General features: G+C 45.4%; 2 protein-coding genes across 4 annotated transcripts in view; both read right to left on the reverse strand.

Annotated features, from left to right (window-relative positions):
• IMPDH2 (inosine monophosphate dehydrogenase 2) overlaps positions 1–3,605 on the reverse strand; it is a 15,951-nt gene extending 12,346 nt beyond the window's left edge. The window contains exons 1-2 of the mRNA XM_035903809.1: positions 3,549–3,605; positions 683–812 (exon numbers count right to left, since the gene is read on the reverse strand). Of these exons, the coding sequence (XP_035759702.1) occupies positions 683–812; positions 3,549–3,605 (187 nt within the window). The remainder of the gene's footprint in view (positions 1–682; positions 813–3,548) is intronic.
• A 2,833-nt stretch (positions 3,606–6,438) lies between these two features.
• The window catches only part of QRICH1 (glutamine rich 1), a 24,476-nt gene continuing 5,716 nt past the window's right edge, over positions 6,439–25,198 (reverse strand). For 2 of the 3 annotated variants that reach the window (XM_009648378.2, XM_035903780.1), the window contains 8 exons: positions 16,067–17,086; positions 12,580–12,757; positions 11,788–11,942; positions 10,875–10,989; positions 9,434–9,542; positions 8,929–9,080; positions 8,148–8,238; positions 6,439–7,362 (listed from right to left, as the gene is read on the reverse strand). In XM_009648378.2, coding sequence (XP_009646673.1) covers positions 7,170–7,362; positions 8,148–8,238; positions 8,929–9,080; positions 9,434–9,542; positions 10,875–10,989; positions 11,788–11,942; positions 12,580–12,757; positions 16,067–17,086 — 2,013 coding nt within the window. In that variant the 3' untranslated portion in view covers positions 6,439–7,169. Of the gene's footprint in view, positions 7,363–8,147; positions 9,081–9,433; positions 9,543–10,874; positions 10,990–11,787; positions 11,943–12,579; positions 12,758–16,066; positions 17,087–25,198 lie in introns of those variants that run through there. The other variant, XM_035903781.1, reaches the window with a different exon arrangement.

Below are 25,198 nucleotides of genomic sequence, written 5' to 3' on the forward strand. Positions count from 1 at the left end.
CAGCGGCTGGGAAGGGGGCAGCAAGGAGGGAGCTGAACCCGTGACACGGCCCAGCTTTGCTTACACGAGCGCGACCCGTATGGCGGGACACGTGCTGAGCAAGTGAGCTAACGACGATTGGCCGTGGGTGACTTGCGCTGACGGACACGGCCCGCGGGGCACATCGAGTTCACAGAATCACAGGGGTTGGAAGGGACCCCGGGAGATCATCCAGTCCGACCCCCCTGCTAAAGCAGGCTCTCCCAGGGCATGTTACACAGGACATCACCCAGGCGGGCTTTGAGCATCTCCAGAGAAGGAGACTCCACAGCCCCCCTGGGCAGCCTGTGCCAGGGCTCTGTCACCCTCCAAGTAAAGAGTTCAGCGCAGAACGCTGCAGCAGCTTCGGAAGAAAGAGGAGAATGTGCCTGTTCGACCTGGGGTGGACGCAGCGCTGGAACACCAGCAGAACCCAAAGCAACTTTGTAAGTCGGAAGCTATCTGCAAGAAGGATGGAAGTCAAGAGGAAGAAGCGAGGCAACTGCCTGGCAGCGTGAGGGGAACGAAAGGCACGAAGGAGAGGGGGAGTCGCACGGAGGCAGCAGTCCTGCGGGGGAGGACCTGAAGTGATCCCCGCCGGGCACTGGCCTCACACAGGCCCCCTCTTCCCGAAGCCACCAGGCCAGGCCATACACACAAATACCGTGAAGAGGATGGCGGCACTGCACAGCGTACAGGGGGTCTCGGCCTAGCACCTTCCTGCCCCTGCCACAGAGGGCGGCCAGAGGGAGGATTTCAGAGCAGAGCGGTAGCAGGAGCAGGGAGGGCTGTGCCTGCCGGAGGGAGACGGGCACACACACAGATCTGCCTTAGAGGAGAGTTGCAGGAATCAGTGTTCGGCTCGTTCCAAGGTGAAGGTGTTCCCCTCCCTGCAGACCCATCTGGGTGTCAGGAAAAGCACCTGTACTACAGGCTACAGAACAACCTCCTCCTCTGAGGGTCGGTTTACTTGTCACAATACACCAGCTCTGGCCTCGGAGAAGCAGGGAAATGAGAGGACCAGACCCCTTCTCACCCTGCTCCCATACGACAGTCTCTCTGAGACAACCCAGTATTTAACACCAACAAATTCAGGAAACTAACAGTGGTGCTCCTACACCTCCAGCTCTCTTACTGCAGTAGATCAAATCCCTGTCCAAAGATCAGCAAGTAGAGCTTTAAGAAAATGTGTTATTCATTTCACCCAGCTATAGGACACAGGAAATGTGAACAGGCGCATCTGTTCAGGCCTCCCAAAACACTCTTAAGCAAACAGCCCTTGTACACTGGGGAAAAAAGCCCAAAAGAGTGAACCATACTGTGGACAGAAGCAGGGCTCTCAGGTGGCTTGTCTGGTCTCGACAGTAGTAATCTGCACAGAAGAGAGGATGCAGCTTCTACAATTTACAGTCGTTTCCCACCAGATTGTGGTTTTGTTTTCAGAAGGAAAGGAAGACGCATGCCTCAGGGCAGAGATGTTCACTTTGTTGTGAGGGAGGGGGTGGGTGGCTTCCAGGGACCCTCATGTAACTAAGAAAAGGCAGCCCTTGTGTAGCCGAGAGCCAGTGACAAGGATCCGCAACACCACTTGAAACTTCAAGAGAGGGGTAGAGATGCTGTTACTACTGCTGTGAATGGCAACATCAACACCATCTTCCTACAGCCACACCTTCAGTGCTTGCCCTCATGCTACACTCTGAACTTCACAGGGGTTTGATTCTTGTTCTCTGACAGCCCACCATAAAAGACTGCATTTCACCCTGGTTTTGCTTTACATACTTCCCATCTCAATTCTCACCTGTCTGCAGGTGCTGATTTCTCACTGTCTGCAGGGGCTAGGGAGCTGTAAGAAAAACAAAGCACTGTCCTGTGCAGTACATGAAGCGCCTCGGCTCACAGCCCCGAAAGCAGCAACCAGCGAAGGCACCAAGGTACTCAACCTAGCAGCCGAGCTCAGAAACGCAGCCTTCCAAAGGAAACGCTGCCTGCCAAGGACACGCACTCTCGCGTCGGCATTACCTGTCACAGGGTCAGCAGAATGGGAGGCATCGCGCCAGGCCAAGATCAGTTTAGCAGGTGTCTCTACCCTTTATTTTAAATAAGGACCGCACCACCAAAGGTTTGCGAAGCCTACCTGGGAGGCACGCGCTGATCGCGGCTGTTACACCAGAGCACGGGCACAGCAGTAAACAGGCAAGTTGGCTTCTGTTCCGATAGAAACACCAGACAAAGTTTAATGGTTCTCAAACAGACTACAACAAAGGCTGCAGGGAAAAACATTTTATTTCCAAGCAGATTACAAAGAGCAGAGAATATAAGAGTAAAATTAAATTAAAAAAATAGTTGAGTGCATCTCTTTAAAATGATTTGTAGTGTGAGTTACTCACGGGGCAAAGCTACTGGAGAGTTCTGAAGGTCACTTTGCAGGATGCCAATCACATGTGCTGTTTAGACCAGGGTCAACACAGGAGGGACAGACAAGACTTATTTTGCATATAGGCTGCACACTCATTATCAAGCGAGGCTCTGGGCTGCAACTGGACCCTGCCTTTCCGAGACATCCCCTCCACCTCGTTCTCTCCTGCAGTTCCCTCTCAAGTTCTAGATGCGGTTTATTGCTGCTGTAATTGGGTTCAATCTGCCTCCCCATTCCCATGAGCTCAAACGAGAGCGGAGAAGCAGGCAAACGTGGCTGCCATGCACAATGTTATACAGGGAAAGCGACCGTGGTGCTGAGAGCCGCGCTTCAGCCACGCAACAAAGGGAACCGCCAAGTAGGGGACACAGCGATTGCTTCAGAGGTTTTGGGGCAGTGTGTCAGTGAGACTTCTGGAAGAAGATGCGAGATGCTCCTTAAGGGAGGAAGATGCTCGAGCTGAGAAGGGCTCTTTCCTATGCATTGGCACCAGTGAAACAGAACAGGCTGAAACACCAGGAGAAGGTACGTTCCCTGTAGTATTTGAGAGGAGCAGCTCCAGCAAGAAGATGGGGAGAAAAGCCCCGTACAGGGTGGAAGACAGTTTGTATCCCACTTTAACAGTGACTTAAGAGTCCAAATGCTAATTGCAGGTAAGTCGCTATTAAACTCAGATGAGAATAGTTTGGTTGGTCTGCGCAGAGTCAGGCAGTATCTGGCAGCACTCAGACCAGCAAGAGGATGAGCAACTATAGCATCAGCAAGTCCTCCACCCTGCATATGCTCAGAGGGCTCTTTTCTACTGCTAGATCCATTATCACAGCACAGGAGGCTTGAAGATGGCCTAATCCATGCTAGGTACACCAAGGCAGACAAGTAGCCCTGATGCAGTTGAGAACAAGACTGTCTTAATTTCTGCCCTAGGAGCAACACTGCTGAAGAGGATTCTTATTTAGGCATCAGATTAAGTCTTTTTTTTCATGGGTCCAAGGCAGAACAGTTCAGGAACTGCTTCAGACCTTGTCTCCCATCTAAAATCCAGGAGATCGCTAGGGGTGAAGCAGCCAACAGATGAGAGCCCTATGAAGTTTCTTAGACTGTTCCCTTTACTCACCACTCTAGACAGGAGTGAAGAACCACTCTCTAGTCCACTCTCCACTGCTTCAGCCATTACCACTTAGATGAAATGCTTGAACTCTTTGCAAGTAAATGAAAATCTAACGGTGCCACAGACAAGTGTGTGAGGCTACAAGTTTCCTTAGGAAAGCAACGCTATTAGTGTCAAGAGATAGGACAATACACGAGTCTCATGTCAGAACGTGAGGTGCTTTACAATAGTCAGTCATGCTCTGCTTTCTATGGTTCCTTTCATACCACAGAGACAAGATGGGCATAGTTTGAAACCAACCACGCAGGGTCTCTAGCTTGACTTCTCAGCTTTATTTATTTAGAGATCGATGCATTTTCAGTCTGTCTCATACAAGGCAGAGGGCATGGAGAGTTCTTGTTTAATATATACACGCATACAAGAGCTAGCGGTTTGGCACTCTCGGAGCCAGGGGGGGAATGCCCTTTAAGCAGCAGTCAAGCTGGTTATAGGAAAGTGTTAAAAAGCTATTTTACATGTTTGACTGGGAACTTTTCCCAGAACTTGGATAGCAACCCTAAGCCACAGCACTTGTCTGTGCTACTCTGTGCACATCTTCCTATGAGCCCCTAAAAGGGAGCAGATCATGTTCTTCGCTATCAAAGAACTCAGTATTTATATTCTAGAAATACTGTACCTTTTAAACTAGCTCCAGAGAGCCAGACTAGAAGCCAGGCCCATGAAAATAATCCTTAAGTCACAGTATATCGATTGTCTCTAAAAATAGGGAATGAAGTTAACACGGTGGACATTCTGATGAGACAGTACAGAACAGTACAGCAGTCCACTCCTGCGTCAGCAAATCCCTCTCCTATGTACGTCTGAACAATGAGAAAATAATGGAAACACTTCCGTCTGTCAGGACAAAACCAATCATCAGGAGATCTCCACAGCTCACCGTGTGCCAAGCTCCCCTGCTCTGAAGCCATGTACTCCGAGATCAAGGAGAACTCTTCCCCTACAAAGATTTTAGATCATCCTGCAGTTAGGGTAGCAAGGAGAGTGCACAATCTAGAATTTTAAACTAACATGGAATTCCATTTCCCCAGAAAGCTCAGCTGAAGTATCTGTTCACCCCTAACCTGGAACTGCCCAAACGTTCTGTCAAGTTATTCCAGCTTCTGGCAATTTTTAGAGTAAGAGGTGACTCCCAAGACCACCTAATAAAGCGACTTGTACACTGGGTAGGGTATCTGGCAGATGACTTCAACACCCACTGCATTTCTGATGGAGGCAGACAAAGCAGCATCTCACCCTGAGGTGCAGGCATGCTGGAGCTCTCTTCCCACACAGTGTTGCGGAGCACACACTGGGACTTGAGCGCAGGTTTCTCTCACATCTTTGCAACTGTTCAGAAGACAGGACAAACTGGGAAACCCACTCTGTGCAGGCCCGTGGGGCATCCTGAGCAACAAGCATGACCAGCCGCTTGAAACAGTGGGAGTTTGCCCCTAACCATGTCCTTAAATACTTAAATTAGGGCCAGAAATGGACATTCCAGTCACTAAGATATATGGCGAAGGGATTACAAGCTTCCAACAGCTGCAGCAGTATTAGCGATCCCAACAGCCACCCTACCAGGAGGTAACTGCTGGCTCCCAACAGCTGAACTGAGCTGAGGGTACGTGTTGCCAGCATTCCTTGCCACCCGGGCACCATCTTCCCAACTCACCCACTGGGATCTGGGCACCAACCTGGGGCTATTTCCCCCTGGCATAACTCTGAAGGCAGACACTGAGCTAAGAGTCTACTTTAGAGTACAGGTATTAATAAACAGTGTGTTGCTACTTTACCTCTCTGCACTTATTTGAGCACAGAGTCCTATACAAGGAACAAACTGCTCATACTGACAACCAGCTCAAGCACATCTGCCTTCCCACGAACACCAACATCAATATGAAGCATCAGAGGCTTGCAGTCTTTCTAAGCCCGCACACCTCAACACTGACCAAGAGCACAAAGGCAGGGAACATTATGGCTACTCTCATCCTATGTGCAGATTTACACTGCACACAACCGATAGAGATGGCGGACCTTCCTTCTCAATACAGACGGGTGCTGGTCAACAGAAGCTTCAGAAAAATTGCTTGCCTGTACACAAGTTTAAGTTCTTTTACTGTAACATATATTTAAATATATATCTATATTTGGAACAGGGAAGGGACATGAGATGGAGAAGCAGGGAAGACAAGTTCAAGAAGCAGAGTCATCTCTCTGCATCCAAGAAGCTGGTGGCAAACAAGCCTGGCTAGAGTGATCTCCCATTTCAAGCATGGCTGGCTACCCGCTGGCTTCAAAAGAGCAGACTATTTGATAACGATATAAAATACAGCAACCATTTAAGATGCAGCAAGGCAAGGCTACAGGGCTGGGGTTTATGATCATGAATGATGCCAGAAGCTACACAGCTGTGTTAAAAACTGTGAAAAGGCTGTTAAATGGCAGGAGTAAGCCACATGCTGCTCCTGGAAGGCCTTTTCCCTCCAACACCCCTCCATCATGCCGTTGGTGTGATGCGTTTGTAAAGGTGGGGAAAGGGGGGTTTGCCTAGGGGTGAAGCCTCACAGGCTGGCCACAGAACATTAGGACAGACTGACAGTCTGATCTGGTCTCACAGATCCCATGTTCCTAGCCTGACACTGAGCTTCCATCAGCAAGCAGACATTCAGGACCTTCAACGGAAGTTAATCCCCTTCTACCTTCCTAATTTGTAGGGGTGAAAGAAGTCCAGTGGAGTCGAGCTGGAAAGCACAAACAGGGATGAAAACAACCAGTTTGCATACTGATCTTTGTATAATGACCCCCCCCACCCTCACAGCTCACTCTTCCCCAAATAAAGACACATTGTTCAATGGCATGTTGAAAAGACGTGCTCGTCATTCTTAATAAACAACTAGAGTAAGAATACATAAGAGAAACAGGGTGGTATCTTTATATGATACACAAGTGTATGTTACAAGAATTCCATCAGGCACAGGAGCCTCAAGGTTTAAGGCCTCAATGTTAGGCCAAAAAAGAAGAGTGTGGTAAAGTTTGTACTTTTAACATCTAAAAATGTCACTTAAAGGTCTGAATAGAAATCGTTGGTTTTTTTGTATAAATCACAATTGCAGTTCACTCTCTCCTCTTCCTTCCAAGATAACAGCAAATTAACGTCCAAGCACAAGAAAAGAAGATGCCTGCCTCTCCTCCGCTGGCTGAGCAGGTCCATCCATCATTCTGTGCCCTCTAGGCTGCACGTGCTCCAGGGAGACAGAGGCCTCAGCCATCCAGGCCAATCCTGTAGTTCATGTTTTCTACATCATAAAAAAAACCAGAGTCAACCAGCAGCTTTCCACAGCTCCCAGCTTGCAGGGGATATGCAGCCTCCAATGGTTCCAACAGTTTGGTGTGTTGGGTAGCATACACAATGGGTAGGTTTTCCTTTAGATTCTTTTAAAGAGAAGAAGCCTAAAAGGGCTTCATAACTACACCAATAAAAAACCAAAAACTTAGGCATCTCCTTTAGTGTAAAAGTCTGTACAATTTATCTTTGCTTGTCCCTCCCCCGTCACCCCATCCCACCCCTTCTGAGCCAAGAAGGATGCCTTAGTGCATGGTGCTGGCATTAGCCACGGCAATAGCTTCCTGAATCTCTCGTATCACCAGGATCCGGGTGAGCATCTGCTCCATCTGCTCTCTGCTGATCGGCTGGATGGAATACCAGATAGGGCTGTTGGGGGCCACCACTGGCTCCGGTGTCAAGTAAAACGTGTCATTCCGGCCTTTCACACTCTGGGGGCTGTGTGAGGAAGATCAGAAATAACCCAACTAACGGAATGTCCTGGGAGGGAGAGACCACCTCTGTCCTCGCCCCAGGCTTCACAAATCCTGACAGTGAACATCTGGCTGGTGAGACATGAAGGTATGGAGTCACATCTAGCAGCAACAGTGGTCTCAAAGTTTAAGCCATGCCAAGCTTAAAAAGTCATAGTGACAATTACAAGAAAGTAATTTTTATTTCACACTGGCAAGTATAAACACACACATGGCTTTAGGGGTCTTTCAGACTGAAGCAAGGATGGGGTATTTTCACATCCAGGCTAGCTGCAGACCCATCTGTGCAGAGGAACATTTACATTAATTATCAGAACCATAATTTAGAGGAGATTCCTTTGACGGTCCCTCCAATCTCCATAGCAAGTCCTCATTTTTGTTCAGAAGCCAATTTGAACGGGACCCTAATCTCATCTCAAGTAGTGGATGCTTCCAGATGACTTGCAAGTCACAGGCAGAACAGTGAGCTCATGCCAACGCAACAAACCTCCAGAGTGAGTACAAGATTAAGAGCAGCCAGTTCACAAATCAGGATTTGTCTCTTAAATACCACAGAAGTTCAACTTACATGCCATCAGAGTAAATCCCACCCTCTCACATCAACACCCCTCCCTGTTGAAGTAAATTTATGCAAACATAGAAACTGTGGCAGCAATAAAACACAGCCCTGAAAACTAGGCCAGCCACAAGATGTAGCTTAACAGTCACAGAAGACAAGCAGCAACCATACACATGAACAAGAGCTCTCACCATTTGAAGAGGTAGAAGTCATACAGCTTTATCGGACACCTCAGGGGGTTCTCTGGATTCTCAGTCTGCTCTGCGTACATGTCATCTGTAACTACAAACCAGCCCCCCAGAAGTCTGTCAGACACTCTAAGTACAGCAAACTGAACAGTGCCATACAGCCTCGGCACTCCGTGAAGCACCTTGTCACCATGCAAGAGACACACGGCTGTTCCAGGGCAGAGGCACCTGGTTATAAATGCTCAAAGCATTATTTGGAGAGCTTGCTTTATCCCAAGGCTACTGAAGATCACGACCCACCCACATCCTTCTTTCCATTTCTCTTCTACCTATGCCCAAAATGAGAGAAATCTCACTACTGAGACTGCAATGCCTCAGCTAAATCCTGAGTCTGTGCTTTTAAGAGGATAGATTGTACTTACATATGGATTCTATATGGGTTCACATGCGTCAAGATAAGAGAAGCCCTCCCAAAGAAGTTTCTCGCTGTGTTCATAAGCACTTACACCCAATACCCTTTTGCCCATAAAAAACAAAAGTAACAAAAAGTTATTCTTAGCTCTTGATGAGTCGTGTATGCCTCAGGTAAGGTATGCCACCAGGCTTATTATTAGAAGGCGCTACGCTCTCTCAGACAGAACGCACAGAAGACTCATGCTGCTAGGCTGAAGGTAATCACCAGAGCCTTGGGTTCTCATGGCCCTACCTGCAGGCATCTCCAGGTTCATCCACTTCCTTCAAGCCCAGTAAGTAAATATTCCCAAAGAAAACTTCCAGATACTACCTTTCTGTCCTGTCTGGTGTATGCCAAGAGGCTTCAGATAGCGGATACTCGTGCTTTTATCCTTGGGATTAGAAGGGTTCTTCTTGGTCTGCCTCAACACCTTGGAGAAGGCCAGCTTCATGTGCTGGTCTACTGTTTTCAACAGGAAGTATCTGAGCAGCAAGAAGAGAACACAGGACATTCAGAGGCAAGTAAAGGATACAGTCACAACAGCAAGGTAGTTATCTTTACTCATCATGAGCCAGCTGAAGCTCAAACCAACACCAAGTTAAAGACTGTTACAGCAGCAAAGCATGCAACAGCCACAAGTTCAGTTCCCCCTCTGCTAGCTCATTTCCTCGCTGCACTACATCTTCTTTGCCTGATGGGGCTGTGAGAAAGCTCTGTGTGCAACCATTCAGAATTTGTGATTTCACCCTAATCCAGTGCAGCAGTTTCCTCCAACCCCGTTAAGGCGTTTGAAATTCTTTTATTCCCCAAGATTCCCAAAGACCTAAGTACTTACTTTGTATTAAAAAACATCAGTGTAGTGAGCAAGGTGGAAGGGGAGTGAGCTCCTAGCTGCTTACACTCCCATAGCATCTCTTCTGTTACATGACTAGAGAGGACATAACCTGCAATAATCAGAAGTCAGCATCATGCCAGGAGACAGTCACAGAATGAACACAGGCAGCATTTTCTAGTCTGTAAGTATTGCAGAACATATACATCTCAAGGGAAGGAGGAGGAGGAGGAGATCCTCACTGATGTTCAAGATTCACTACTGTGCAAGTAACTTTTTAAATAGCAGGTACAGTTAGGAAACATGGGTATACATACGGCAACATTTAGCTGCAGAAAGTATGCTTCTGCAACACGCCTATACATCCCAGCCCAGAGAGAAATAAATATGCACTTAAACAGCTTTTAATTAATGGCTCAACTCCAATGCAGATGCTCCTAATCCAATAATATGTGAGAGCAGGCAGGCCAGTGTAACAAATCAGCTCTTGGCCCCGCGTGCAGCACACAGTGCCAAGTGATGTATTTGGACACATGAGTAATCCTTTGATTCTCAGATTTTTTCCTCCTTTGTGTAGAAGAGAAATACTATACTCCAACTACACAGATAAACTGGACTGAACAGACAGCAGTATGAACTCTGGGGCTTGTGGAATGACAAAGTACACATCAAACAGCCAGAGTGAAAACAAAAGGATTCCAAAACTCACGGTGCTACTTAGCCATCTAGCCTGTAACATCAGCTACTTTTCTGAACACAAGCAATAGCTTCTTCACTGACATCTAATCAGATCAAAGGGAACGAAGTAATGAGAAACCAGGTTTCTGTGCTCTGAAAATGCAATTCTTAATCTAGTTCTCATATGCAACTCCGTCAAAATCTGTCTCTTCTGGAACTGCTCCCCTCACCCCTGTTGTCATCATCTTCTAAATACAGGGTTGAGATGGGCTGCATTTGATTGCGGCATTTGAGGCTCTAATCACGCATTGTTTTTTTTTTCTTTGACATTCAGTTGGTCCTGCAGACCGTACCCATCTGGCTACGTGGCAGCATGACAGTGTTGTATTATCTCCCAAAGTAACAATATATAGTAGAGGCAAGATGTATTAGTACTTCAGATGAGGAAGCTTGATTCAGATCAAGGATCAGCTGGCTTCCAAGTAAGCCAATCCCATGACACTACAAAGTCCCAACAATCTGCTTTCTGGTGGGTGACAAGGGATAGACAAACAATCCTCAACAACAATCAGGGCTAGAGCCTGGCATGTGCAATAACCTCAGCATTCACTGCAGACGCAACATTTTTCTCTCTGACCAGTATGAGCTATCCTAGGGACATTAAGTACTTTTAAAGGGTTTCTATTCTGACTACACTCATGCTGCAGTTCAGTTTAAACATTCCAAACTCAGGAAAGTTTTAGAGTTCTTAAACAGAAATTCTTACCAAGAGGGGAAACGCGGGGCTGTACGTCCTTGAGAACTTCATGCAGCCATTCAGTGAACCGAATATAGTAGAGATCTGAGAAGATGTCATCTACTCGGCCATTTTCAAAGAGATACTGCAAGAGATTCACAACACAGTCCAGTACAGAGGTAATGAGTATATTCCTCAGACCAGACCTTATCCTAATAGTCCACATACCCCATTAGTCAAGCATTTTACAGCACAGTACTGAAGACTAAAACATTCTACTTAGAAGAGGAAGGACCCTTGCACCAAGGCTGGTACGGGGTAGGTAATCTCAGTTATTGTCATGGGAACGCTAAGACAGAAAGGAGAAATCATCTTAGAAAGTAAAGCTGGTTGGATTTCACCTTTTATTTCAGGTGTGTTCACTGCAAGTTCTCTCACGACTGTCCTTTGGACACTACTTTTTCAGGTTAAGGAGAGATGCTCAATTCTCCTATAAGAGTTTAACTCTGTTCCTGCAGCACTTCCAGAACACACGCTAATATTACTGGCTCTGACTTCCTCCACCATGCAAAGCTAAGTTCTTGCCTGTTAAAGCTTGAACTAGATCAAGTTTTGATGTTGACAACTTCCTCAAACATCATCCAAGCCTCCTCCCCCCGCCAAAAAAATCTAAAAGGATTTATTATTCTCACCATGATATCGAACTCAGTTATTAACAATTCTTCACAAACTTAACTCAGTAGGTGAAAGCACTGCTGCACACTAATTATACTTCATCTGATTTTTTTTTTTTTTTTTTTTTGTTAAGTAAAGAGACTTTTCTTTTGAAATAGTTGGGAAGCTTAATAGAAGCCACAGTCTCCATTCTTAAAACAGAGAATCCTCCTGATACATGCCGAGAACACTCACAGCTCTGCTGCACATATAGCTGTCCTCCCCCTACCTTCTGAATACACAGGAAGATATAGTAGAGCACATCTGGATCATAGGGTTCACCATCACCATTTCGAGCTTCTCGTGTCATTAAGCATAGACCATAATTCAGCTCAGCCACAGCTGAAGAGATGAGATCTTCCTGGAACCTCAGCAGCTGACGCCCTGGAAAAACAAAACAAAGCCATATTATTTAAGCCATAAAGCCATATTTCAAGCCAATCTTTCAGGAATGATTTCCCACATCTCTGGCTTTGCCATTCTATCTGGCAGGCCCAGTACTACCTCACGCTCCCAGTATAATAAAGAAAGCTGAAATAAATCAAGATCCTAGGCTGTCAGATCTACTAAAAGATAAATGGGCAAGAATCTGACAGGAAGACTCCCTGCCCTGCCAACTGCATGACTATTGCCTTCTTTTAGTATGCCTACAATGAAATGCTGCCCTGCAGCAATAGGAAAACAGCAACTCCAGTCCATGACTGCTCTAACAGCTTGGCTGGCACTCACAGCCATTTTGTTTGTCCAGGCACCACAGTCATACAGTGAGTGCCCTGCTCTGCTGCTACCAGCCTTGGTGCTCAACTTGGCTCAGCACAGAGCTAACAACTTCCTCAGAACAAGTCCTATGGCAGTGGGAGCATGCAAGAATCAGTGCTGCAACTTAAATCAAAGTTTAAATTTAAAAAAACCCAATCACTGATTAAAAAAAGGTGTTTTCCAGAGCGGTAAACAGCTAACATTTTAGTCACTCCTAATCCTGCTTGAAAGGAAAGGCAGGCCACGTTGTCATGACACATACTTCCAATAGGTGCTAGCCTATTTTGGGCTTCTTTTTCCAGCTCTGCATTCTTGGTCTGTGCCCAGCTTTTCCACACTTCAAGCCCTTCTTCTGGCTTCAGAGAGTTTGGAAGTAGAAGTTCAGGTGAAGTCTGTGGCTGTGGCTGTGGTTCAACTTCAGCAACCTGAACAGTTTGAGCCTATGGAAGAAAACATTTCAGTTTATATAACCACTTTGATATGCAACAGTTCAACAAAAAGTAGCAACCACGAGCTGTTCTTGCTGCAATAGCATTAAGTCAGTACATTCAAAGGCAAAAATCTTCACAGAGCTCAAATCCTCTCAACAACAGACTTCTGGTCTCCCCTCAAACACTGAAACAGATGACTATTGATTCTGAAGCACTGTTTGCTCCAATGCATTTTTCTTGGCTTCAGCCACCTCGTCACTCTGAACCACCACTGAAGACCATCATCTCACTGCAAGAGTGGCCCAAGGCCCGTTGCAGACACAGCCTTGAGGGTTAGAGCAGCTAGAGAGACCACCAGCCCTTGACACTGAAGAACAGCAAGGTGCCATCAGCTTTACGGACCATGGCTGCTCCAAACCTAAACTGCCCTGAGCAAGGTTCTGGGTACAATTTTGTGTTATACACTGCTAGCATCCTTCCCCCCCTTGCCCATCAAGGGCAGGTTCTCTTCATTATTCAGTACATAACAGGCAGACAGAATAGATATGCTCTGTTCTTATCATCAACAGCTGGTAAGATTAATCAATTTGTAAGAGGTTTAAAGTAATAACAGACTAGAACACCAGCATCAAAACATTAGTTCAGTTGCAATGAAATGCTCTCAAACTATCAAATACTGCTAATACGGACTAGCTACTGTATGACCTACTATAGACTGAAAAGATCTCTAGACCCTTTGGAAGTTTATTTTGCAGCAGGACCTTAAGTCACTAAGAATTACTACCTCAGACTGAAACTTATTTTACAGGCAACTGATGGCATCTACCCAGAGAGAGCGGTGAGCCCTCCAGCTGCACTCGCTCTACATTCTTCACTGTAGCTTCTCAATCCCATGCCACAGAAAGTCTCATGGCTACCTCAATTAGGCAGATTAACTTGAAGCTTTACAGCCCTTAGTCAAATTCTTGTTGGCACCGTGAATGTAACAGAGATAACAATTCTTACATCAAAAGTTTTGCTTTCTCCTTCTTAAGAGCCAGCCCAAAAAGCAAGGCTTCATTATAATGAAGTAACTTTTCCTTTGATACTGCGAAGTGTCAATCATCAGTGAAAGTTGCTCTGACAGTACTAGAGACCATAATGAAAATGGCACAGAGACTTCAGCAATACCTGTACCTTACTTAGTACAACAAAAAACCAGCTAAAGAGTCAAAGCCTGCAAGAGGCCAAGACTTTCTGACTGCCTCAGGTTGGTTTTTTTCACATCAGCTCCTAACAGCTCTTTGCTCATCAGCCTTGGGATCACAGCAACATCTACCACCAGTTGCAGAGGGAGACTGTGACCAAAAGGGTCCAGCTTTTATCAAGGCAGATGGCAACAAAATTTAAGTTGTCAAGCAAGCCTCTGTCTTAAAAAGGACAGGAGTCCAAGGGTGAACTGACACCTTGTCTTTGTAGGAGCTAGGATTGAGCCTCCACTCTCCTTTGGAGTGCTGCCCCGTTACGCTCGAGAGCAAAAAGCTTTTCAGAGCTAACCACCTAAGTGGCAATCTTCTGCCCTGACCTCACAGGCACCTTGTCCAGTGCGAAGGCAGGCACACAGGCTGAAGTGGCAGCTGCTTAACTGACTTACATTTTTCAAATTAGAGCAAATAGCTGCAACTTGCCCAGATCCCACAGCAGCACAGTGCCAGAGGACACCATGGGGCAAGCAGTTAAATTCCTTCTCGGTCTCACAGCTCTAAGAGGAACAAGCCCCAAAAGTCTGAGTTCACCTATAGTAGCTTTATTGCCCCTCTAGAGGACTCCTGGACTTGCCTCTGCGTTTAGGGGCCTATGCAACACCCAGCGAATTAGTATCACAAAACTGCCTGATACCCCAAAATTGCAGACCACTGTGCACAAAAATACACAGCATTCGTAGAAGATTTACAAGTAGCTATTAAAGAAATTATGGAATTAACACCTCAGAAAGGACCCCAAGAATGTAGTTCACGCTCTTAGAAGACCCTAGAATAAGTCTAAAACTCCTGTTTAGCAGAAAGGCAAGAAGTTCTATCAACTTTGTTTGTTCAAGTAACTGAAAGCAATGAAGTGATCTCTGAAGTACCGATACATGGAAAATATGAGCTACAGAAGGCTCTTTGAACATGACAAAACAGAAAAACCCCAACCAGACAAAAACCCATGCATTACAAGACCCATAAGCTGTAGCTTAAAGTACAGCTTTATAAAAGAGGGCATCCAGCACCTGAAAGTTTTCTAGAGAGATATAGGGAGCCCTTTTCAGTGAAGACCTTGGTGGGCTATAGCCCATAATCAACTCTGAAACAATCAGACATGGCTACAGAAAGTAATTCTCCTTGCTTCAGCGCTTACTGATGAAGTAGAGGGCATATAGGCCTTTATAAAGCCAACAGTGTTAGCTATAAACAGGAAAGAATTTATAACAACATTTGTGCTAGCAGACTTGGATATTTTTGCCTTCATTCCATTCAGCAAAAACAGGCTCCAACAGATCAATCACTTTTCATTTTCTGGTAATAAAAGATAAATTATATCCATTTGTACATACATGAGAGGCTGTTAATAGCCCTAGTTATTCAAGTTTTAAAAGCGAATTCGAAATAACCTATGGCGTAAATTTAGCAACAAAGCCTTTAAAAAAAAAAAAAAAAAAAAACAAAAAACAAACCAGCAACAGATTTGGCTGCCAGGTTTGCCAAGCACTAAGAAGAGATGCTTGCTTGCCACTGCTCGTTGCTCTGCTCGTTGCTCTGCTCTTGCACAGCAGGCATTTACCAGAAGCAGGACACCGTGTTACAGATAGGTACACCTGATCCATGAAGTTTGCTCACAACTAGTCAGATTTCAACACTTTACCTGGGCACTGGATCTGCTGTGGACTCCATGTGCTAGATAACACAAAGTAACCAGTAACTAGGTGACTAGTATACTTGTGCACCTTGCTTTGTTGCAATCATCCACTGCAACCCCTAGAACAGCTCAGAAGACTGCAGACCTCAGAATACCTGCTACGAAGAGACTAGCAATGAGCGTGTATCTATTAATTTACACTATGAAGATCAGGACTTAATTTCTTTTGGGAAGTTTTGCACCCTACAATTACATACCAACGTTAACACTTCTGCAGTCCTACACCTATCAGGAGTGAAATGCCCTATGTCACACCCAGGCTACTGAGATAGATGCAACTCTGCTTCCCAGATACCAGCTGTCCGCTGACACCCCCCCCCTCCACAACATTTGCATGTAACAACAATCATGGACGGAGACCAAGAAGCAGTTTTAACTTACTGAGCAAGTGACTTGTAGCTGCTGCTGCTGCTGCCCCTGCTCTTGGGGTGTGGGCTGCTGCTGTTGCTGCTGCGGGTCCCATATGTGCACCGTCTGCGCTGTATTCTGGTATGTCCCTGCCACAGCCTGCACTGCCACTGGAATGTGGATGTTGCCATTCATAAACTGAGCTGGAAAGAGCGAATTAGCAAGAGTCTGCACCACTTCCTCGTGAGAGTTCTTCACTACTGAAGTACTTCCCACCATCTTATCCTTGTCATCTTCCAGCTTCACGGTAGCCAGTGTCGTCGGTGAGCCACTGACGTGGACGGCATTGTAGGCCTCCTGAGGGATGGCGATGTGGGTTATGTTTTGCTGCTGAAGGTCACCACGTGGCTGAGCAGAGTAAACAGGGATGGTCCAAGTCTCTCCAGTGGGGCTAGTAATGGTCCCAGTGGCACTGTACAGGTGAGCACTGTCCACTGTTAACAAGTCTGGCCTTAAAGAGACGTAACTTTGCTGCTGGCCCTGAGGAATGGCCAGCACTGTGGCAACTGGCTGCCCTGAAATAGCATACGATACAGTAATAGGCATATCCACTTTACGTTTCTTTACTGGCTGAAGGACACTAGCAGTGCTGATCCGCCGCTCTCCCTCGCGCGGAGAGCCTTGTTGAGAAGGTGGAGGTGACAGTGCCCCAACTGTTTGGATCTGTATCTGCTGGCCACCAGTAATGGCCTGTCCTGCCACAAGCTGGGCCTGGATTTGCTGGTGTTGTATGTGTTCCTCCTGTATCTCTGCAGCCTGGATCTGTTGGGCAGTCTGCACATGCTGCACTTGGATTTGAGCTGCCTGCAGCTGAGACGGGCTGGGGCTCTGAAGAGATTGACTCTGTATTGTCTGGGATGCCTGCTGCTGTGCCTGGCCTTGGATCTGCACTTGGACCTGTATTGGTTGCTCCGAAGCCTGATGGACAGTGAGCTGCGGAGAGAGCTGCTGGGCGGAGACCTGCTGCGGTGACTGCTGAACCTGGACCTGAACCTGCAACAACACCAATTCAGCAGTTAAGAGATCAGCAAGTATCTGATTCAACAGGGAGGCCACCAGAGACGGTCCATCACTAGAGGTCTATGCTCCAGGTCTTTTATGCCCAGTGTTATGATTCCATATATTAATCTGTCAGTAAAGACCTCAAGAAAATGACAGCAAGTTACTCTAGAAGCACCTGGTTGATAACAGTGATATGGTAGATGATGTGCTTGCTCAGCGTTGCACATGACCACACTTCTCAGCACAGACAGAAGAGCACATGAGCTCCATCTTCATCCTCTAAGCTCTGTGGGCTTAAGCCAACAGATTGCATCCTTGGAAGCCAAAGACTTTAAGGTCACACACAGTACTATTCTGATATTAATTTTATCTTGCTACAAAATGCAGGAGCTTGCCTCATTCTTACTGTGCTCTAAAGACTGTTTTACTGCTTTCAACCCTGGTCCCCCAAATGGCTGCAGGATCTCTTGCCAGTGACAGGCAGTAAGAAATATGGGTAAGTTGAAACCAGCACTTGGCTCTTTCCACATAAAACACAGAAATATTATTTTGAAACCAACCACTAATAGTAACGGTACACAAGTGAGTGTCAACACAAGAAGTTGCAAGTTCAACCTGAATCTTTGTCACGTGCTGAAGGGCAATACTGCAGCATTTGTTTTTTTAAACTTCAGCAGTATTTCTTTGGTAGTGATAATTAAAACGAAGGGTTTTTTCATTTTTACTTATTCTGTTTAATTCCATTTGTTGTCCAAATTACTCAGTTTTATTTCCTAGCTTGTGAACTTACACAGTGCTGAATAACATGGACTTGGATCCAAATGGTTCCTTTTATTTTAGGGGAAAAAATAATAAAAAAAAAAATCATACCCTCTCACATCAATACTCATTTGTCCAAGGTCTGTCACACTATCCAGCAGCAGTCCAGGAGCAGACGTAAAGCTAGGAGTCAGAGGTAGCCCCCAATACAAAGTTCGGCTCCCAACAACTTCACATTCCATACCTCAAACCCAACCCAGCTGGTATCTTCACTCCCAGGGCACCAAGTGAGGTCCACTCTCCTTGTCCAGACACCTCACCACTTTGTCCCCCACATTTACACAGCCACTTTGTTGCGTTTGCCTTGTCCTAGAAGTGATACCCCAGGTTCTCATGATCATCTGCTTCTGCAGGCTTCCTTAACGCTGTATCTTAGGGGAGGGAATCAATTACTCAACCTTTCCTTTCAAATCCAATGGAGAGATGTAGAGCTTTTTTAGTGGTATCTGAGGGTCATATGAAGCTTGAAGCCAATACTTACATATTTACTTGCACAACTATGTCTTCCTACTCATGTTCTCTCACCCTTTTCTACCTCACCTTCCACAGTCAGTCAAGCAAACGTAGCATTTGCACAGAGACGCCACACTAGCCAGCCTGACAATAGCAAAAAGAACTACCACGCAGGTCTGCATTGTGCAGATACACAAAATCTTACTTCCCAACGTTACCTCTAAGAAGTCTTAAAAAATTTAAAGGATTCATTTGCAGCCACTTAAGAGTTGCTAAGGAAAAAGGTGGGGTAACAAAATGCACCGCTTTCAGACCAGTTTTATAAGTAACCTCCTGTTAAGAACTTATTCTATTTCCAGGAAGAACAGGGAATTTTACAGGTTCCTGCTGGGAGCTATATGCAGTATACTGTAATCCAGATGACGTGGACTTTCTATAATAATTTCCTGCAAAGTAACAAGAAACATATGACCTTGTGTCAGCATGACAGTTTAAAAAGCTGCATCAATGAACAATTTCATCAGGCAGTTAATTGAGAAAGATGAAGTCACCTATGGGACACTTCTTCAGTTCTATTTGATACTCTTCTCATACTGCCCTACAGCACGAGTACTGCCTTGGGCTAACAGGCCCAAGCACAGATCCCAGTTAAGAATTCGGTTTAAGAAAGCCAGTTTCAATTACACCTCTAAGGCAAGTAGTCTCCAAAATATCCAACTTTAAAAATCACTAAATGTAGTCCTTAGTATTAATTTAAGTCCTCATTCAAAAATATTACCTGCAAGGCAAAGGCCCAAGACTAGACAAATTGAAAGGCAGTATTGCACTGATATATTTTCAGTTTTACAGACAAAACATTTGCTTTATCTGCTAGGATTCAAAACCATGTCACAGAAAGAAGCAAATGTGTTATTTATCCTGTACTTCTGCAGTGTGTTTTCAGAATCTGCACAGGTTGGCTGAGAATAACCAAGTACTGGGGGTTTTGCTAGCAGTAAGAATTAAAAGTCCCTTCCTGTGCTGAAATAATTTTATCACATAAGTGCAATTGGAAAGGTAATGGAATAGGTTTAAGCAAGAGACATTGTCAGCAAGAGAGGCATAGTCTAAGAACAGATCCGACAAGACAGCCTTTTTTTCCTTCTGTTTTTATAGAATAGACTATTTCAGTTGGAAAGGACCTACAACAATCATCTAGTCCAACTGCCTGACCACTTCAGGGCTGACCAGAAGCTAAAGCATGTTATTAGGGGCATCTGCCAAATGCCTTTTAAACACTGACAGGCTTGGGGCATCAACCAGCTCTCTAGGAAGCCTGCTCCAGTGTTTGACCACCCTCTCAGTAAAGAAAAGCTTCCTAATATCCAGTCAAAACCTCCCCAGCAGAGTTTTGAACCATTAACCATTTTAGCATCTGAAACTACTGTTTCTAAAAGTCCTGGTCAACTTCCATCACTTTCAGCAGATGAGCAATCCTCACCTGGGGCCCTGCGATACTCCCCTAAATCCTAACCCCTACAACCAGGACGTCTTGCTACTGCTTCAGAGTTCACACAGTTAACACCCAAAGAGTGAGTCCAGACCCAAACAAGATGAAGAAGTCAAACTCCAGAATCACTGAAAGTTCTCCATGCTGCAAACTGCAGACATCATGTTTCTGACTAGAGACTGCTCCTATTTAGAAGAATACTGGAGTTCTACCTACCGTGCATTACGCATCCCTTGTGAATTACACATCCATTTTTAACAACCATATTTTGCAGTGGATTCCTCCCTATTTTCAAGTAGGTTGTACCCAGGAGTGCTACAAGCATTCATTTCAGATTTACAGACTTCAGCTCAGGCTGAGACCAGAGTTTCTTACGTTGACCTCATTGTCTAACTTGCTGTCTGAGAAAAAAAGGACAAAGAATTACACTAACCACCAGCAGCAGTTGACTTCTTGAAAGACTCTGTACAAAGAGGAATGCTTTAAATTTATGGGCCAAGACCAACAGGGAGGACTTTAAATCTTCACCTTAAGCTGAAGATTAAAGTGAGAACATGTTATGCTGGGAATTCCTGGGTTACACTGGTGCAAGAGGGGAACAAGCCAAGTTACCGGTACTGAAAAACTGCTTATTGCCAGACGTTTGGGTCTAACAGCATGAAAACAATCACTTCCCAGCAGGCTACCATTGCACAGAGAAACGCCTTTTTACCATAAAATAGCTAGAAGTTGGACCAAGTACTAGCCGATTAAAGAATCAAAAGCATTAAAGTCAGTCCTGCATCATAACAGGAGGGCAGAACTAAATTTTTAAGATTCCCTTAAAGGAAATCTTCTGTCACGTTAATCACAGAATCACAGAATCGCAAGGGTTGGAAGGGACCTCAGGAGATCATCTAGTCCAACCCCCCTGCTGAAGCAGGCTCACCTAGAGCATACTACACAGGACTTCATCCAGGCAGGCTTTGAATATCTCCAGAGAAGGAGACTCCACAACCTCCCTGGGCAGCCTGTTCCAGTGCTCTGCCACCCTCAGAGTGAAGAAGTTCTTCCTCATATTCAACTGAAACCTCTCGTGTTTCAGTTTGCATCCATTGCCCCTAGTCCTGTCGTTGGACACCACTGCAAACAGACTGCTTCCGTCCTCTTGACTTCCGCCCTTAAGATATTTGTATGCGTTGATGAGATCCCCTCTCAGTCTTCTCTTCTTCAGGCTGAACAAGCCCAACTCTCTCAGCCTTTCCTCGTAGGGGAGATGCTCCAGTCCCTTTATCATTCTGGTAGCTCTCCTCTGGACTCTTTCTAGGAGTTCCTCGTCTTTCTTGAACTGGGGAGCCCAGAACTGGACACAGTACTCCAGGTGGGGTCTCACCAGGGCAGAGTAGAGGGGGAGGAGAACCTCCCTCGACCTGCTGGCCACACTCCTCTTAATACACCCCAGGATACCATTGGCCTTCTTGGCACTAAGGGCACCCTGCTGGCTCATGGTCAGCTTATTGTCCACCAGGACTCCCAGGTCCCTCTCAGCAGAGCTGCTATCTAGCAGGTCATCCCCCAGCCTGTAATGGTGCATGGGGTTCGACCTCCCCAGGTGCAGCACTCGACACTTGCTCTTGTTGAACTTCATCAAGTTCCTCCTTGCCCAGCTCTCCAGCCTGTCCAGGTCCCGCTGAATGGCAGCACAGCCTTCCGGCGTATCAGCCACTCCTCCCAGTTTTGTGTCATCAGCGAACTTGCTGAGGGTACACTCTATCCCCTCGTCCAGGTCATTGATGAACAAGTTGAACAAGACCGGGCCAAGTACCGAGCCCTGGGGAACTCCGCTAGCTACCGGCCTCCAACTGGACTCTGCCCCGCCGATCAGAACTCTCTGGGCCCTGTCATTCAGCCAGTTCCGAATCCACCTCACTGTCCACTCATCCAACCCATACTTCGTGAGCTTCCTTATGAGGATGTTATGGGAAACAGTATCAAAAGCCTTGCTGTTAAGCTCAAAAACATATTCTGCCTAGAACTGAGCACATGGCAAAGAAAAAACTCCACAAGCATGAAAACAGATGAAGCCTGGTTTCCAAAAGTTTTTTTCCTCATGGTTGATAGACTGACTCCAACAAACTTTCAAGTAGGCTTCCTAATGTGCAGATTCTCTGCCCAACAAGCAATCAGACTGCAGTTCTGCAACAATTACATTGAAACAATTCCCCAGCAAAGAAAATCTCATCTGTAGACTGACTGGATTACCTAATATTCCCTAAAACCTAACTCCAAATGAGCATGCAGAACAATTCTTGCCTGCATGGATTTTCTGGTATTTAGCTTGCCCTAGAGCACCCAACCGGCTCTTAAATGCCTCTTTTCACAAACACATCTTGGGTTCTGAAGCTACATTTACACTAGCAAGTAGCAGGCTACGCCAAGAGCAGACATCCAGAGCAAGACTGAAGACCTACTAATGTGTTCACACTACACATTCCAGAAGACTATTTCAAATTTAGGTCTAGTCTTGCCCATTAACCAAAACAGACAAACACCTAGACACAAGACTGCATCTTATGGCTAAGTTTCATCCAAAGGGAATCCCAAATGCCAGGCTCCAAACCTAGGAGAGGTAAACGGGGGCAGGTGATACACTTGCTGTGGGAATTACACACCAAATCCCCTCCAGAAGTAACACACATGTACCTCAAACTTCCACACCTGAGCAAGCCAACAGAAGTCAAACACTTGGACAAAAAGTTAGTGAGAGCAGGAAAAGAGCAATCTCATAATCATTTTTTGGCCCAATTTAAGGAAAGAAGGCTTAAAATACATTTCCCTCAACAACAGTCCTGAGCTAAAGCAACTCCAGCATTAAAAACTAACACTGTAAGAAAGAGTTCCTTCTCATGTTACGCCAGAAAGCACACATACAAGTACAAACCAGATCTGAAGTATAGAGTAAGTGAAAAGACTGATCACCGAAGTAGCAGGAAATGTTGGAACTTGTTATTCAACTACTTTACAGGAAGTCCTTCGCTATCTATCTAAGTAAACAAGGTCTACGGGGGAGTGTACAAGTCAGCTTTTCAGCACAACTGCCAGACAGATTCTCACTCCAGGTTTTTGCTCTGCTTATTTATCAACACCAGAGAGAGAGAATTCTATGGGCCAAATTAGACCTTGTATGCATTTGAACAGTTACAATATCAAGATTACATTGTCAAACTGTACATTGGGACAGGATTTAGGCCTAAGAGTTAAAAAACACATGAACCAGGAAAAACAAAACAGCTTACCTCTCAGAGGAACCTACTTCCATATACAGGAAGGTGCTACCTTGAAAACACCACTCTTGACTATAACCATTCTTTGAAGCAGCACACTCAGCCCTAACAAATACTAATTAATACTAGCTGCTATTATCTTACTGGGATGCTTTTCAAACGTAAACAAATAGGAGCTCCAGGCTAAACTTCAGAACCAAAACTGGGGCATGGGGAAGCTGCATCCAGCAGAGGTCAAGGCAAGACACATTCTATGCAGAGCCAGAGATAAGATCTTCTTCTGAGCTACAGGCATCTTTCCCTGCGTTATGTCATTAATAATGCCCAGCTTCCTATAATGATCTGAAGTCACAGAATGGACTGGGGGAAGACTGAAAAAGTAAAAGCTGAACAGCAAAACCAAAAGGAACTTAGCAATTAGAAAGGCACAAGCCTTAACTCAAAGACCTTTTATGCAGGCATTTAACCATTCCCTAGAGTTCTGCAATCTTGCTCACCTGTAGCATTCTCCCCTCAAGCCCTATCCAAGAAGCTCTTGCCACCTAGCCATTAGACTCTGTCTTAATAAAAAGCTGAAACTGAGGATCATCCCAACATGCACTGTATGTATCCTAAGCAAATACACTTTCTGTCCTCTGATATTCTTTCAGTTAAATCTTCTTGCAGAAGAGGTGCAAGAGGTTCACTGATGTCTGCAGAAATACCATACTCTGTAAGCAAAACACCTCTTCTCACTGGCAACATCAATTTGATGGCCTCAATGCACAAGACCAACTAGCAACAATCCCACCAAAGGCAAAGCTAATAAAACTGTTATTTGACTGGAGCAAAACAGCCCTTCACAAGCATCCCCTGACGTGGCATGGGGTATGACCAACTTGACATACTAAACTTTATGATCGCTAATGGCACCACTGTGATATTGGGCATTGAAGGAGCTCCAAGACACTTGTACTGTAGCATGGACTAGTATATAACCCAACAGCTGCATCCACTCAGCCTTTAAAATAAACATTTGGCAACATTAGGCAAACCCTAAGGTGGCAACTTCTTCTAACAGGAAATCTATTTTGCCAGGATAAATAAAAGCAGCAAGCAGTCACACACTGTCTCCAGTCATTCAGAGCAAGTAAAATCTAGGATGAAACCTGAGCATCATCTGTCTATGTTTGTAAGGCTGTCATCAGCACTTGCAACCATGAGGTCATCTGACTGGTCATATTGTTAGTCACCTTCAGCACCACTGTCACACTGCCAGACATAAGCATAGTCATTCAAAGGGTCTTCCACTGATTTGCAATTGGATTAGCAAGAACTAAACAGATTATCAAGTCAAGTACTGGGATGACGTAAGTTTGATCAAAAGCTAAGAGGCTTCAGGAGATGACCAAAATTTCTCATAACACAACACAAGCAGTATTTTAGCAAAACGAGCCAGCTGGATCAGGTGCCCTGCTCTCATGGAACACTGTCACAACAAAGTTCAGCTTTGTTCAGACACCATGCTCTGCTACTGCTGCCACAGCGATAGTCTTGAGACAGGTGAACGCTAAATCATGGGTTTAACATAATCACATCTCAATAAGAAGTCTTGAAAGACAGAAAAACACTCTTGCAAAGGGGTAATGACACTCCTCTCCACCCCATCCTTGCAAAAAAGTAAGGCTAATTAATTCACTTCAAGATAATTCTGAGCTAGCTGCTCAGATCCTCATGAATCCCGTTGCACTGCTGATGTACAAAAGCTGCAGCCATATCTAGTACCAGACGTGCGGCCTAAGTGTTCTGGGGTCTTGTAACATCCTAAAGTGAGCAGCAGGGTAGGAATACAAATGCTAATTATGATCTGTAATGATAGATGTGAAAGCAGGTATTTTAAAGCAGAGTCACAACAAAAATAAGGGAGAACGAGTAGACAACTTCCTAAAGGACAGCTGTTGAAATCTTGACTTCCGTCAGGTATTTTTCATACTCCTCAGGGTGCAGGCCATTCAGTTTAAAATACAGGAACAGGTCCCTGGCAGCAACTCTACGGTTATTTTCAAGAAGGTCAGAAGATTATTTTTCTCTGGAGCATAT

The sequence above is a fragment of the Egretta garzetta genome, unplaced genomic scaffold (assembly GCF_000687185.1).
Source record: "Egretta garzetta isolate BGI_Z169 unplaced genomic scaffold, ASM68718v1 scaffold91, whole genome shotgun sequence".
Taxonomy (NCBI): Eukaryota; Metazoa; Chordata; class Aves; order Pelecaniformes; family Ardeidae; genus Egretta; species Egretta garzetta.